Raw genomic sequence first — 14032 nt, 5'->3', positions numbered from 1 at the left:
GAGTGTGATCATTCTTTAATTCATTCCTCAACCATTTCCCATCAGGTCTTCAAGCCATTCTTGAAGCCTTTTCTACCATAAATTCATTGCCAAGTAATTTGTAGTGATACACTTGTAAAACCTGCACATTAAACATACAAATAATTAACTACAATTCTATCAGAATACAACAAATAATATTCTTACAAAATAAACTATTCTGCAAGAATATTCTTTAAGAATTTGTATTATCAAGAATATACCCAACAAACAAAATAAGGAACTAGCATCAACCTATTATGACAGAATAAGGAACTAACATTCTTCGGGTTCCATGTGTTTCTTCTCGATATGCTCAATGTATTTAACTGCAAATTCTGACAGAATAAGGAACTAGCATCAACCTATTGTTATGAAAATGGCATCCAACCCAATCTAAATTGAGTTATATAGTTTTGAAAAGAATAAGGAACAAAGTGAAGTAAAAACATTAATGATTTTTAACTATTTTTTCATTGAGGCATTTTATCGAACACATGGAGGCCATGACAGAATGTTGTTTCAAGAAATTACCTGTGATCAGATTAAGCATATCAGATTAAGTATTATGAAGATACTCCAAGCCTCTCAAAATCTGTCTTGACCAATTCTTCAATGCCTTCAATGAAACTCGTCTGCGTTTCTTCCTGGAACCCCTTAAATTACCTGAAGCACATGCCTCTGAGATGAAGTTCAAGGTGCTATTTTTAGTATCCCTCCAGGAACTGTAAAGAACAATAATGTTTTCATACTCTAATGTCTGTAACAGTTTGATTTCTGAAAAGAGTCTCTTGAGAACAGATGGATCTCCACCGAAGCTTCTTAGTTTTACTTGGTTCCATGCCACATTCCTTCCTTCTTCTTGATCAAATCCCCTGTACACCTTCTTCACTGCACCAGCGCCTAACAGATCACTGTATCTCCCAAATTCAATCGAAAGTTAATGAGTACAAAATTCAATCGAAACATCGAAATTGTAAGACCTAATTGAGATAACGAAGAGTGTAAATTAGGAAGAGTGAACCTGAAATGTGAACCTGACCGCCAACCTCCTCCGCCTGCAACTACCGGCGCTTCTCGGGTTCTGCGAGTGAAATCACGGCGACGATTGCTGCGACCGAGCCGCCTCCGATGACTTCCAGTGTTGTTCCGTCAAATGTGTCGGCTCCTAGTGCGGATACAGTTAGGGTTCTTCGATTGTTTAGTTTGTAGGATTTAAGATTAGGATTAGAGAATTATGTGGTGGTGAAAGAGACATTGTCGGAGTCCGATGAGAGCGTAGGATCCTAGCTTCTTGTGGTGTAGGGTTTTAATAGGTAAATAAAAATTGATCCCTTAAATAAAGGGATATCAGTTGTTAATTTTGGATATTCATTAATACATATAAGTAATATTACTAATTTACCCTTATTTATTTAATTAATTAATTATTTGCTAATTTCTGATTGATGCATTTAGACACACAATATTTGTTAAAAACATTTGAACTTATATCTCTCTCTCTCTCTCTCTCTCTCTCTCTCTATATATATATATATATATATATATATATATATATATATATATATATATATATATAAAGTTTTCTAACTTCACCCTTGGCTGAAAAGATTTATTTAGAGGAAATATGTAGATGGAATTGAAATCAGCTCTATATAGTGGGGGTGTTTGGCTTAGCTTTTTAGAGGTTAAAAGTTATTTTCCAAAAAGTTACAAAAATTCAGGTTTTCCTGACTTTTTCAAAAAGTTGATTTCTTTTCTATCCAAAATCCAAAAGTTGTTTTTAAAAGACTTTTGTCAAACATCTTTTAGTTTTGATCTTTTCCTAAAAGGACTTTTAGCATATGAAAAACGAAATCAACCACCCGAGTGTATAGTATCCAAAATCTAAAATGCATTGTTTCCGTAGTGGTTGGTCATTTAGGTAAACTAAAAAAATGGATCAAATACATTTATTCTAAATTATGATTACAATACGGGCATTTAGGATTTTTTATTTGATTATTTAAATATGAGGAATAAAATTTTAATGTTTTTTTTTTAATTTAATTTTATTGTTATTTTTTTTTTATTCCATCTAAAATGAAAAGTATAGAGTTTATAACGTCACCGGCCAGCTCTCCAGTTTCTCTTAGTATTTAATGAAAATAGATACCTATATCAGTTTCAAGTCGATCAAATCAGAAAACAGCGCCGGCCACCTTCTTTCCATATCAGTCGCCGGTGATAAAGTTTTGCGTTTTCTCAAACAAATAACCATCCATGGCTTCATCGACACAGAATCATCAACAGCACTTCCCGACGTCGAGCGGCACTACATCAGCTCCACCACCCACACCTTCCACTACCAAACATAATTTCACCTCCACCTCGGACTCAGCCGCCACCGATCTTCTCTCCCGTCTTCTCCACCGCCTCCCACCAACTCTCTCAAACACCCCTCTATTACTCCGCCGCCGTTCTTCACTCGCCTCCACCACCACCACCTCTCCTCCAGTAGTCCCCTTTTCCGAGCTCAACTCCTCCTTTTCCACCACCCTCCCTTCCGTTTCCGAACTCGGCTTCTTCCAACTCACCAGCCACTCGATACCCTCCGAACTCGCTCGCTCAGCCGAGTCCGATTCACTCTCTCTTTTTAACCTCCCTCGCCACCTAAAACATCAACACTTCCCCAGAAGCTGGCCGCTTGGTTTTGACGATGACGATGACGATGAAGAAGACACCGGTACCGGCGATTCGTTGTTTCTTGACTCATCTTGCTCAACGGATTCATCCGAGTTGTCCCTGAGTTCTCTACGCGAATTCACTCGGGAAATGGAGAAAATTGGGTTTGCTGTTGTGGAAGCATTATTGTGCGCGATGGGGTTACAGAATCCGGCCGGAGATGACCCGGATAGTCTGTGCTCGATGATGTGGGTATCCAACAGATCGGGTTCACCCGATGATAAACTGGTTGGGTCGGGTGTATTTTACCCGTATGTGATCGGGTTGCATTATCAATTTCGGAGCCAAAGTTGTTCTTTGTTGGCGGATCCGGGTTGGGTAACCGTTTCGTCCTCAATGGATTCGATATTGGTTACCCTTGGAGACATCGCTCAGGTGAAAAATACTTTTAAATTTTTTGTTTTATAGTTTTATAAATATAATCTTATTATACCATATTTTGACTTTATTATGAAATAAAAAAATATAAAAAACCCGACTTTTTGGGTTGTATCTACCGTAATGGCCGCCAAATGGACCCAAGAAATAGAAATAGTTAAGTTATTATTATTATTATTATTAATTTATACATACATTGTGTGCGGATGTGGGTCTAGAGACTTATAATTTGTTGTTTGACACGAAATGTATTAAATTTAGTATTTTTAGGTGTGCCATCGAATTGATTTCGCTTTCAATTTTGTCATTTTATGATCTATTGGTCATGTGGCTGAATGTATATTCCCATTATTGTCTTATATGATACGGTTTATCCCGCTCTAAAAAAATCTAGATTTCTTGCAAAGTCATTCGTTTATTAGTATTAATAATATAAGTCGTTATAAGTAACAAAGTTGTATATGTATATAATATTTGTTGGCTTAATGTTTCACGCATGCTATTGTCTATGATTTTTAGTAAATAATACATAAAATAATAAAGGAATGATTTTATTGAAAAGATAAGATTTTATAATATGGTTAAAGTAAGTTTGTTACATAAAACTCATGTTATAACTTTACAATAATTCTAGTAAATATACGGCGATATTATTTTTGGTCTTTTTTTTTTTTTTTTTTTTTTTTTTTTTTAAATTTCTTTGGAAAGTGTTGTAAATATTTTGTTTATCGTCTAATCAAGTGAGTAATGGAATATTTGATATTATGTCTTCTTGTTCAAAAAAATTTTTTTGATAGGTATGGAGTAATGGAAAACTGAAGAAAGTGAGAGGGAAACCGGCATTAAGCATGGAAGAAGGAAATAATTCGTCGCCATTAACATCAATGTCTCTTTTAGTGACATTGCCACTAGAGAGCACTGTCTCTCCTCTTTATCCAAGGGTGGTGATTAGCAACCACGACAACAAGAACCAGAATGAAGATGAAGATTGTGAAAGTAATGAAGTTAATACGTTTAATTCATTTTCATTTGAAGATTATGCTTGGAGAGTTTATCATGAAAGAGTTCCTCTTAAAGACCCCTTGGACAGATATCGTATTTGATCTTTAATTGTAAGGGATCATGAAATGTTTATTTCTTCAATTTTTTTGTTTAGTTTGTTGTGCTACTCTTTCTTTTATAAAATGTTATATACTTTTGGGATAATAGTTAGGGATGTTAATCGGGTCAACCCAATCGGATTTCAGGTCAATCAGGTTGGGTTAGTTAGATTTTTTTATTTGAAAAGATCACCAAAAACCCGATCCTATTAAGCTACGGGTTAGTTGGGTTCGGGTCAATTGAGTTTTAGATTAATAGGGTCGGGTCAATTAGGTTAGCCGGGTTAATATTGGTAATCCATTATGTAATCTAATTTTCCAATTTTCATAATCTATTAGAGATAAAAAAAAAAAAAAAAACATCACATACTTTTTAAATAACTTGTAGAATTTCTAATTCACGTAAGGTTTACTTTTGAAGCATTTGTTTATCATTATGCCATACTTTTGAAGTAGTTTGTTTATCATTATGGTAAGGAACATTTTAGGTGAATGGAATAATAGAAATTCCATGCAAGTAATTCTAGGAAGAAATTAACGTGTTGTTTGTCTTTTCTGAGACAAAATGTCTGTAATCTGCAGACCATATTTGTAAACTTCTGCAATAGAAGAGGTAGACCAAATGTCTGTAATCTAAAAAGAAAATGTTTGTTTAGTTAACATCTGCAAACTACTAAAATAAACTAAAATCTAAATAAAATGATTTTTTTTTAAACTTCAAAGTGATTTTGTAATATTTTTATGACTTTCTTATAAATAATTAACAAATCTAAATCAACTTTTATTTATTATTGTATAAAAAGTGAAAATAAAAATGGTAGGAATTAACATATATATTTGATAAAAACCAACAAATTTAGTCACAAAGTTATAAATAAACATTGTAATTAGGAATCAAAAAATTTGATACATAAATGGACGGAAATAAACTTCGATTTTTTCAATTAAATCAATTAAAAACATATCATAAATATTTTCTTAAGAAATTAATGATATTGTATTAAATAATGTTTTATAAAATTTGACACAAAAATATAAGAATATATTATGATTTTTTTTTTCATTTTTATATAAACAACTTCAACAACCTTTATTGTAAAAAATTTGTCAAAAATATCATGTTTGTACCGTCGAACATTTTTTTAAAGTATTGTATTTTTTTTTAAATTGTTTATCATTAATAAAGTTTGAATAAATATAAATTAAAAAAAATAAAAATAAATAAACATATATGTGTTTTTTAGGTTAGAAGATGTTCGAAGATGTTAGAACACTATGGTCCACATTTGCACCAAGAAGAGGACGCACATATATTTTTAGATTTGTAGTCTTCAAAAAAATAAACAGTCTGGCAAGGCTAATGTCTGCGCGTGGTCTACGTCGTGCATGCAAAAGAGGTCAAGAATATCTGTTTACGAAAAACAAACAACACCAAAGTGCATGTCTTATTCATTTAAATCTTTTGGTGGTATCATTCATATATCAATTGCAAATTAATAAACGAATTGAAAATAGTATAAAGCATGATGCGTCAAAAGCCAACAATGAAGGGAAAAAAAGCCAACAGTAAGAAAGTTATAAGATAAATAAGTATAATATAGATTCATCAGATAGATCAATAGATAATTTAGTTAATAGGATCGTATTCATTAATGATCCATCATGGCATTTCAAGTACTTGATGAGATTAAGTATTATTATTCGGGTTAACTCGAACCCGAAAAAATGATATACAACAAACCCAATTAAACACCCAATTGTACAAAACCTCAATCCAATTCATCTCTATGCTTACTTCATAATCGTAATCGATCTGTTTTTCGTTTAATTTATCCGCCAAATGAGGAAAAGGGCTCGTGTCGCACAAAACACGGTGATTTCTAGTTCTAAGTTTCGATTTTGTTTCTTGATTATTATAAGTTGACCTAATTATCCGTCACAATCATTACTTTCTTATGTGTGGTCGTTACTTGTTAAGGGCTGTGATTATTCAAGTGATTCGATGATTGAATGTTTGGTTATGCAATTCATGTAGTTTTCAGATTAAACTGATAGATATCTTATTTACCTTGTGTTTTTCAAGGGGGATCATCGTCATCATCATCATGATTTAGATTCGAATGATTTCATCAGCCAAATGCCTGATGATATCCTTATATCTATTCTATCTAGTCTGCCTCTTAAAGAAGCAACAAGCACTAGCAATCTGTCAACAAGATGGAGATACTTATGGTGTCAAACAGATGGTTTGGACTTTGATGCCAATGAGAAGTTAGATAAAATAGCAACGGATCCAAAATCACTCATTACAGAAAGACCCAAATACATCAATTTGGTAAAACGTGTAACCCGACAACACAAGGCCCCCACCATTAATCTCTTCAGAATTTCTTTCGATTTAGATAAAAGATCCAAAGGTGCCATTGATAAATGGGTTGATTTTGCAATATCCAAAAGATTTCAAAAGCTAGAATTGGATTTATTAGAGAATGGTGAAACCCTTCGGCAACCTCCTAAAAACTATGCTTTTCCCATCAAATGTTTGAATGTTCCGAAATTGGTTTATGGTAAAGAAACAGAGTTAAAGTTTCTTAAATCCCTTTTCTTGAAATGTGTTAATGTGAGTGAAGAAGTATTTGGGAAAATTTTAACCAATTGTTCGGGTCTTCAACAACTATCGATTCATGGCTCTGGCGATTTGGTAAATGTGAAAATTAGTGGACCATATCTTGTATTGAAGCACTTGGAAATAGTCTTTTGTTTTGGAGTTAAATCTATTAAGATTAAAAATGTAAAGATCGAGTCTTTCAACTATTTAGGTCCCGGGATTACTATGAAACTTAATAATCTTCCAATGCTTCAAGAGATTTCAATCGGTGAAGGGTATTCAGGATTTGAAAATAATGTGTTTGGGCAGATATCATGTTGCATTTCCCACCTTCAGATTCTTACATTGGACATTTACAGTCTAGAGGTTAGTTAGTAAAGTTATTTTGAACGTGGTTTTGTTTTTTATTTTGATGAATATAGTTTTTTTTCTTCTTCTTTTTGAAGGAAAATATAAAGTCTCTATCTTTCCCTGAACTACCAAAAATCAAGCAATTGATTTTGAAAGTTGGAGCATGGGATGATGATAGTCTTCTTCAGTTTACTTCTTTGGTTAAGGCATGTCCGAATTTGAGGAGATTTGTGATGCAGGTTCTTGTTCTATTCTCATTTATGATATCTTATATTTAATCAAATTGTGGTATTAATGTTTTAAATGGTTTCATATGTTAATTAGCAGTTGGTATGCCTAACATATCCTAAAATTACCAATAGTAATAGTAATTTTAATAAAAGTAACAGTATATTATGCACATGTGTTATGTCATATTTTTTTTCCAGTTAATATGGATGTCACCAGCGAGAAGAAGAAGAAAAATAAGGCATGCAGATAAGCATCCACATCAACAGCTTGAGGTGGTGGAAATAATGGGGTATTATGGGCGTACTAGTGATCTTGAACTTGTTGTTTAATCTTGAACTTGTTGTTTATTTCATTGAAAATGCAATTGCACTTCAGAAAATCATGATTGATCCTCATTACCAGATTTTGGAAAGGAACCCAATAGGAAATCAGCAATTTAAGAAGGAGAAATCTGCTAGATCTTGTGCTAAGAAGCAGCTTAATCAATAACACCTCATGCTGTTGAATTGGTAATACTCTAAACATGATTCAACTTTTTGGGGTTGTTTTTACTTTTTATTTAAGTGCTTAATCGTGTGGAAATTGTCTGAGTTCGTGAAACTCATGCACCATTTTGGTGTTTAGGAAAACAGATTTGTTAAAGGGTGAGTCTTTCTTGACGTTTGATGTATTGTACAAACTTTTATTGGATGAGTTATATGTTATGATTGTACAATCTATGGTAGTATGGACATAAGGTTAAAGGTATACCTGCAATGCAAACAAATAATCTCTTAAATATCTATCTTTCTATAAATAAAAAATACGAATAATTGTTTTAGTATTCATGTATTACTTACATTCATTTGGATTGAGTATCAAACATTGGTAGACGACACACATTGTTTCTTTAGTCATGAGACAGTTATGAGAGATTGTTAGGAGTATGCATGTGTATATGATATAACGGATTAACATTATTGACAACGTCATCTGTACTTAATGGGTCGCACAACTAGGATAAGGAGTCGATAATACGATTAGAACATTCCTAAGAACACTATGATATCTTATCTTATCATCATATCATATCATATAATATCATACTATATTATAAAGGATACATTTTTTTTCACTACATTCATTTGAAACTCCTAACTTTTCATATTTCTATATAATATACGTAATTTATTAACTTAAATATATTTTTAGTTGTAAACATTATCATAAACGGAAGACTTTGTGACTTATGAATATGATATACTTAATTTGTTAAACTTCAATATAGTGTTAAATAAATAACCTACATTAATATATCAAATAAGCTTAAAAATTTAGTGTAAAATTTAATACCTAAAGTAAAATATCAAATAATGTTTAAAAAAAATTCAGTATATTTTTAACATAGTTAAAAGGAAAACATTAAATATAATAAATATAAACTTAAAACAAATATCAAATATATATATATATATATATATATATATATATATATATATATATATATATATACTAGTTGTGAGACCCGTATATTATACGGGTTGATTAAAACAAAATGTTAAGTACGAACAATTAAATAGAAATTTTTTTTGAATTTGAAATTAAAATAAGTGAAAATTATGAGAAAAAAACATGCAAAAAATAAATAAATCAAAATTATGTGTTTATTGTGTATTAACGGGTTAATTATAACAAAATATTAAACATAAAGGTTTAAACTGTAAATTTATTTAAAATTTAAAATTTAAAATTAGTGGTAGGTTTAATTTATGGAAACTAAATTAATGATATATTGAAAATGAAAATTAAAGTAATGACAAGTGGTAAATAAATATATCTCAAATTATGACAAAATGATATGTGACTAATTTTATGAGAGAAAGACATGTACCAAAGTTATTTTCATTTATTATGGTATATATATATATATATATATATATATATAACATAGTTAAAAAGAAAACGTTAAATATAATAAATATAAAAGAACCAAAATGGATAAATTGAATCAACTAAAAGGTGTCTGAAAATTATATTTTATAATAACTAAATTTCAATTCAATTGTTTTTAAAGTAATTTATAATAATAATAATAGTTAAAAATAATAGAAACTTAGAAATTAAGTTATGTTAGATTACAAAAGTTGTTGATAATTTAAATAAGTATCATGATGAAATTAAAACACCGTCAATTTTTTTTAAATTAATAAATCATAACAGTAGTAAATTAAAATAGTTGACAAATATAATTAATGTTATACACACGTAAAACATGAGTAGAGACCATTAAATTATATGATTTTAATAAACGTTATTTTATCTATTGTTCAAATTAATTATAATTTTATATAAACTAATATTAATAATTATTATTTTATAGTTAAGATAAATGATATAAATATTTTCAATAACATAAAATTACCAAAACTTTTAATTTTATTTTATGCAACGCGCAGATATTCATCTACTAATTGTTATAAAGTTGTCCACGTTAGTGATCAATACCAACTTGATCAACAATAAAGACAAAGGAAATTAAAGAGAAAAAGAAAGAAAAAAAAATAACGTAGTTGTATTGCTTTGAATGATCGGCTCATCCACCTTATTGGTTTTTGAATTTAAATTTATAACTTATTGGTTTTTGAATTTAAATTTATAAATTATAGATGACACTTTTTTTATAAACAAATAAACAAACCAGATAGACCGAAATTTATATTTTTTCTCTACAAAAAGAAACCAATATTGATATATTTTTTTTTTCATTTGAGACCATCACATTTTATGAGACATAGGGATGCAATCTATGATGGGTTTTAGGTAAAACAAATAAACTAGAAAAACAATTCCTAAGTTCACATGCAACCTACTTTGGATCTATGTTTTATCTATTGAACATACAACTTTGAATTGCAAAACAAGAACCCTAGAGGAGAGAGACTAATATCAAAATTAACAAACTAGGGTTTAGTAATTACATACCTTTCAATTGTTATAGTAAACAATTGATAATTCCCTTGATCTTGATCTTGATCTTCTTGGAAGCTTAGCACCACAAGTGTAATGCCTCTAATGGAATCACACCCAAACTAGCAAGAAGGAAAGTAGAAGGAGAGAGAGGGAGTATACAATTTTCGGCCCTAAGGGTTTCTTCCAAAGAAAGAGTGACCAAAATGTGAACCAGGAGGCTCCTTATATAGTTGAGGGATCTAGGGTTTAGGAAAAACCCTAATGCTCCTTGCTTAGGGCCTAAGCAAAGCCAAAGGCCTTATCCAAGCCCCCTTGGACGAAATCCTTAGGGTTTCCCCTATAGATTTCGTCCACCTCCTTCCAAGGAGGTTCTGGAGCCTTCCACTCAACTATTAGATAATTGCAAACTAGTCCTTGCACTTTATAATTAATTCTTTTAACCCCAAAATTAATTCTGATTAATTTCTGGCTAACAATTAATTAAACAAAATGATTTCTTATTAATATATTAATCTTTTAACATATTAATAAATTCATTTATATTAATTTATTAATCTTATAATAAATTAATATCTCTCCTTTCATAATTTTCTTGTCCGGTTGCTAGGTTTGAGGGCAACCCAAAAGGACTGTGCTGCTATCAATTCAAGTATATACCAATTATAGTTATGGGCTTAGACACCTAATCCAACAGTCTCCCACTTGGATAAGTCTGTAACTATAATTGCTAGTATGCCTTCTAAATTTGACCAGCAAATTGTAGCTTCCAAAAAGCTGTTGCCGAACTCTGACCCAGTCAGTTACGAGTCCTAAGATAAGAGATCACATGAACCTTCGTTCTACTAGATATCTCTAGACATAAGACATGGAATATAATCAATCTCTTTGTCCAGAATCTATGTTTCCCGATTTCTGATTTGTGATGATATAGGACTTCTAATCGAACACATCAATTAGTCCTGGCTGGGCCTAGCACATAAGTCAACACCAAATCATCGAGGGGCCCACAGATATCGCTTTTCCGGTTAAGGCAAAAGGAACAAATAAACATTGACTCATATGCTTGTATCTTTTACTCATCAAACCATACATGACAATACGTTTTATAACACCAAGTTACTGATGCGTTTTCGTATCACCAATGTATAGCCGACTTGCAAATTACAACTCATATATCTCTGTTTCAAGATCATAGATATTATCGTCTCAGTATTACTCATGATGAATTCCATGAAGTAATACTCTGAGCGTGGGTTTATCCAATACTCAAATCTCAATTTTTGAGTACTCATGAACGTTGCAGCAAATCTATTGCCATGTCTATCCTTAGACAATTCTACAATCCAGTTCATGACAGTCTTGATTCACTACTTACTTCCAAAAGTACGAGCGACTGTGGAGTTTTAATAATCTTATTATTCGGGAAGTCAAAACATGCAAAGTGAAACGCAATAATAATATTAATCCTATATGGCCCCAAAGCTTTTGAGCATAAATAAAAACACTTTTATTTAAACACCATATTGATTACTCATTATTCATTGCTTACAGTTTCAGAAAATCAACTTATTACTTGAATTATAACCACAATTGTCCCATGCTCCAAGCATGCACACTTTGGTTTCCTATGGTCCATACTTTGTGAAATAGATCAATTGAAAAACCTTTCCAATGATGCTCATTTCACAATTCCCAATCCCTATTATTAGTGTTAGAACACAAGGTTCTTGCAACTACTAGAATATGCTAGATTCTAACATTTTATGCAACGATCCTTTCGCAAAGTCACAGCACAAAAGTCACCAAGACTTGGCAAATGAAATTACAAAGTACTCTATCGGAAATTGTTACAAGATAATTCCATAGACGTGAAGTCTCACATTCAAAGTACATTCCTTTGAACATCCTTCCTGCATAAAAGTTTCTAATCTAGACACAGACTCTCAACATCCAACTCCCAATATGGAGACATTTCCATATTTGCCATATGACAGCTTATTCTTAATAGAATCTTATCTATTCATAATAATGTCAATATAGCCCATTCAGTACTATACTTCTAACTACTCACAAGCGACAAATCCTCAGTGAACCTCAGATTTTCCTTTGATAGTTGTTTAATTATTTTTAGTCAAAACCGATTCTTTTTCCTTTTTCCCTCTTAATGCTCTAGGCATTTGGAAAATTTTAGAATGGTAAAATATTACAGCATATGCAATCGATCCTATACCCGAAGCATGATGCATAATGTCTCACATAAAGAAGTGATACTTTATCATCCTTCTGCCATAATATTTTATGTGTCCTGTTCCCACATTTCGATCTATGAAGAGGGATGCCGTGATCATAATCGAATTTGAGAATGCACTATATATCCTTGACTAAATTTATTAACATTTCTCAATCTAAGCTTTAGAATTTTGAAATGAAGTATAATATTTTCTCCCTTAATTATAGCAAAACAACTTTTCAAACATTACAACTTTGCAAAGTGAATCTTTGTTTTCTATAATTAATATTGCTAACTCGCAATACTTTACCATAATAATCATGCTCCCACTAACATGATGATTATTTTCTTACCAGCATAACACTTATGCTCCCACTAGCTTTGACATGTATTCAGAAAACAATTAAACTTCCAGAGAACAATGCTTATTGAATTCCTTAAGTTCATATTTCTAATACTTAATGCTTTGATAAGCCTTTATCAAAGCTTCTTAAAATCATACACCTTTGCCTTAGAAAGCTCATATGTGTGTCTAGACAAATTTAGAACTTATGTCACTAAGTCCCAAATGTTCAGACTAATTGTCAAATCTCATAATTCGAACTATGGAAAGGGATGCCGTAACCATAATCGAATTTGAGAATACAATTTCCACAATTGCTATCTTCTTAAAATCTCTCTTAGTGAAAGCATTTCCTCACAGTCATTTTCATGAAGGAGGTAATCTTATGACACTTAGATTTTGTGGTGTATAAGTTCCTATCCATTTGAATTTGTCAAAACCAAAGTTTGTGACAAATCCAAACTCATATGGACTGAACTTTCTCAATCTCGATTTCTTGCCTCATGGTAACACGAGTGCCCACCATGTCTTCCAAGTGGTTTATCAACTCATCCTTACTTATCAATGTACTTTCCATTTATCAAGGTGCTATGTCTTTATGGATTCACATGAGAACTCATAGAACTCACTTGCATAATTAATTTAATTGGAATGGCATAGAAAAGGAGTATGTCATCCACGATAGGCTATAAACCTCAAGTCGTGTGCTAGTGATGATCGATAAGGTTTATTCTTGATTAGTTCTTGAAACCTTTTTCAAGATCATTAAAACTCCCACTGACCTCTTGACATATACGATTCTCTTGTCAGGAAACTTTCCTCGACAAAACAAATATTCAAGAGTTAGTGTGGTTCTTATCAAGACAAAACACTTCACAAAATTTGTCCTAGTTGGTCTTTGTCTTATCCAAGACAACTTACAAATTTTAAATGTGCAAGAATAAGAAAACTTTTCCAAATTCCACATTTGATGAGTGTTATAAACCTTCTTGAGACTTGTCACTCAATTCACAATCTTGGAGTATAACTCTAAGACTTGATGTTGGAACGAAGTATGATTGACTTCTTGATTTTAACCATTTCCACACTTCTCGATTCCT

The 14032-nt window shown here is 31.5% G+C and overlaps 1 protein-coding gene and 1 pseudogene across 1 annotated transcript; both read left to right on the top strand.

The window, feature by feature from the left end:
* The first annotated feature begins 2152 nt into the window (after positions 1-2152).
* Positions 2153-4326, top strand: LOC145070601 (2-oxoglutarate (2OG) and Fe(II)-dependent oxygenase superfamily protein). The gene is made up of 2 exons (XM_079017551.1): positions 2153-3117; positions 3918-4326. The coding sequence occupies exons 1-2, from the start codon at positions 2281-2283 to the stop codon at positions 4221-4223; spliced, it is 1143 nt and encodes a 380-aa protein (XP_078873677.1). The 5' UTR covers positions 2153-2280; the 3' UTR covers positions 4224-4326.
* A 1734-nt stretch (positions 4327-6060) lies between these two features.
* Positions 6061-7931, top strand: LOC145070482 (F-box/FBD/LRR-repeat protein At5g22700-like; annotated as a pseudogene).
* Positions 7932-14032: the final 6101 nt, after the last annotated feature.

The sequence above is a fragment of the Lactuca serriola genome, chromosome 8 (assembly GCF_051521515.1).
Source record: "Lactuca serriola cultivar US96UC23 chromosome 8, Lser_US96UC23_V15, whole genome shotgun sequence".
NCBI lineage: Eukaryota > Viridiplantae > Streptophyta > Magnoliopsida > Asterales > Asteraceae > Lactuca > Lactuca serriola.
Note: the sequence above shows the minus strand (reverse complement) of the source record. Positions and strands in the feature narration are given on the sequence as shown.

Coding starts and splice junctions, on each gene's coding strand:
- LOC145070601 (XM_079017551.1), top strand. CDS start 2,281: ATGGCTTCATCGACACAGAATCATCAACAGCACTTCCCGACGTCGAGC. Junction 3,118..3,917: donor CCCTTGGAGACATCGCTCAG/GTGAAAAATACT, acceptor TTTTTTTGATAG/GTATGGAGTAATGGAAAACT.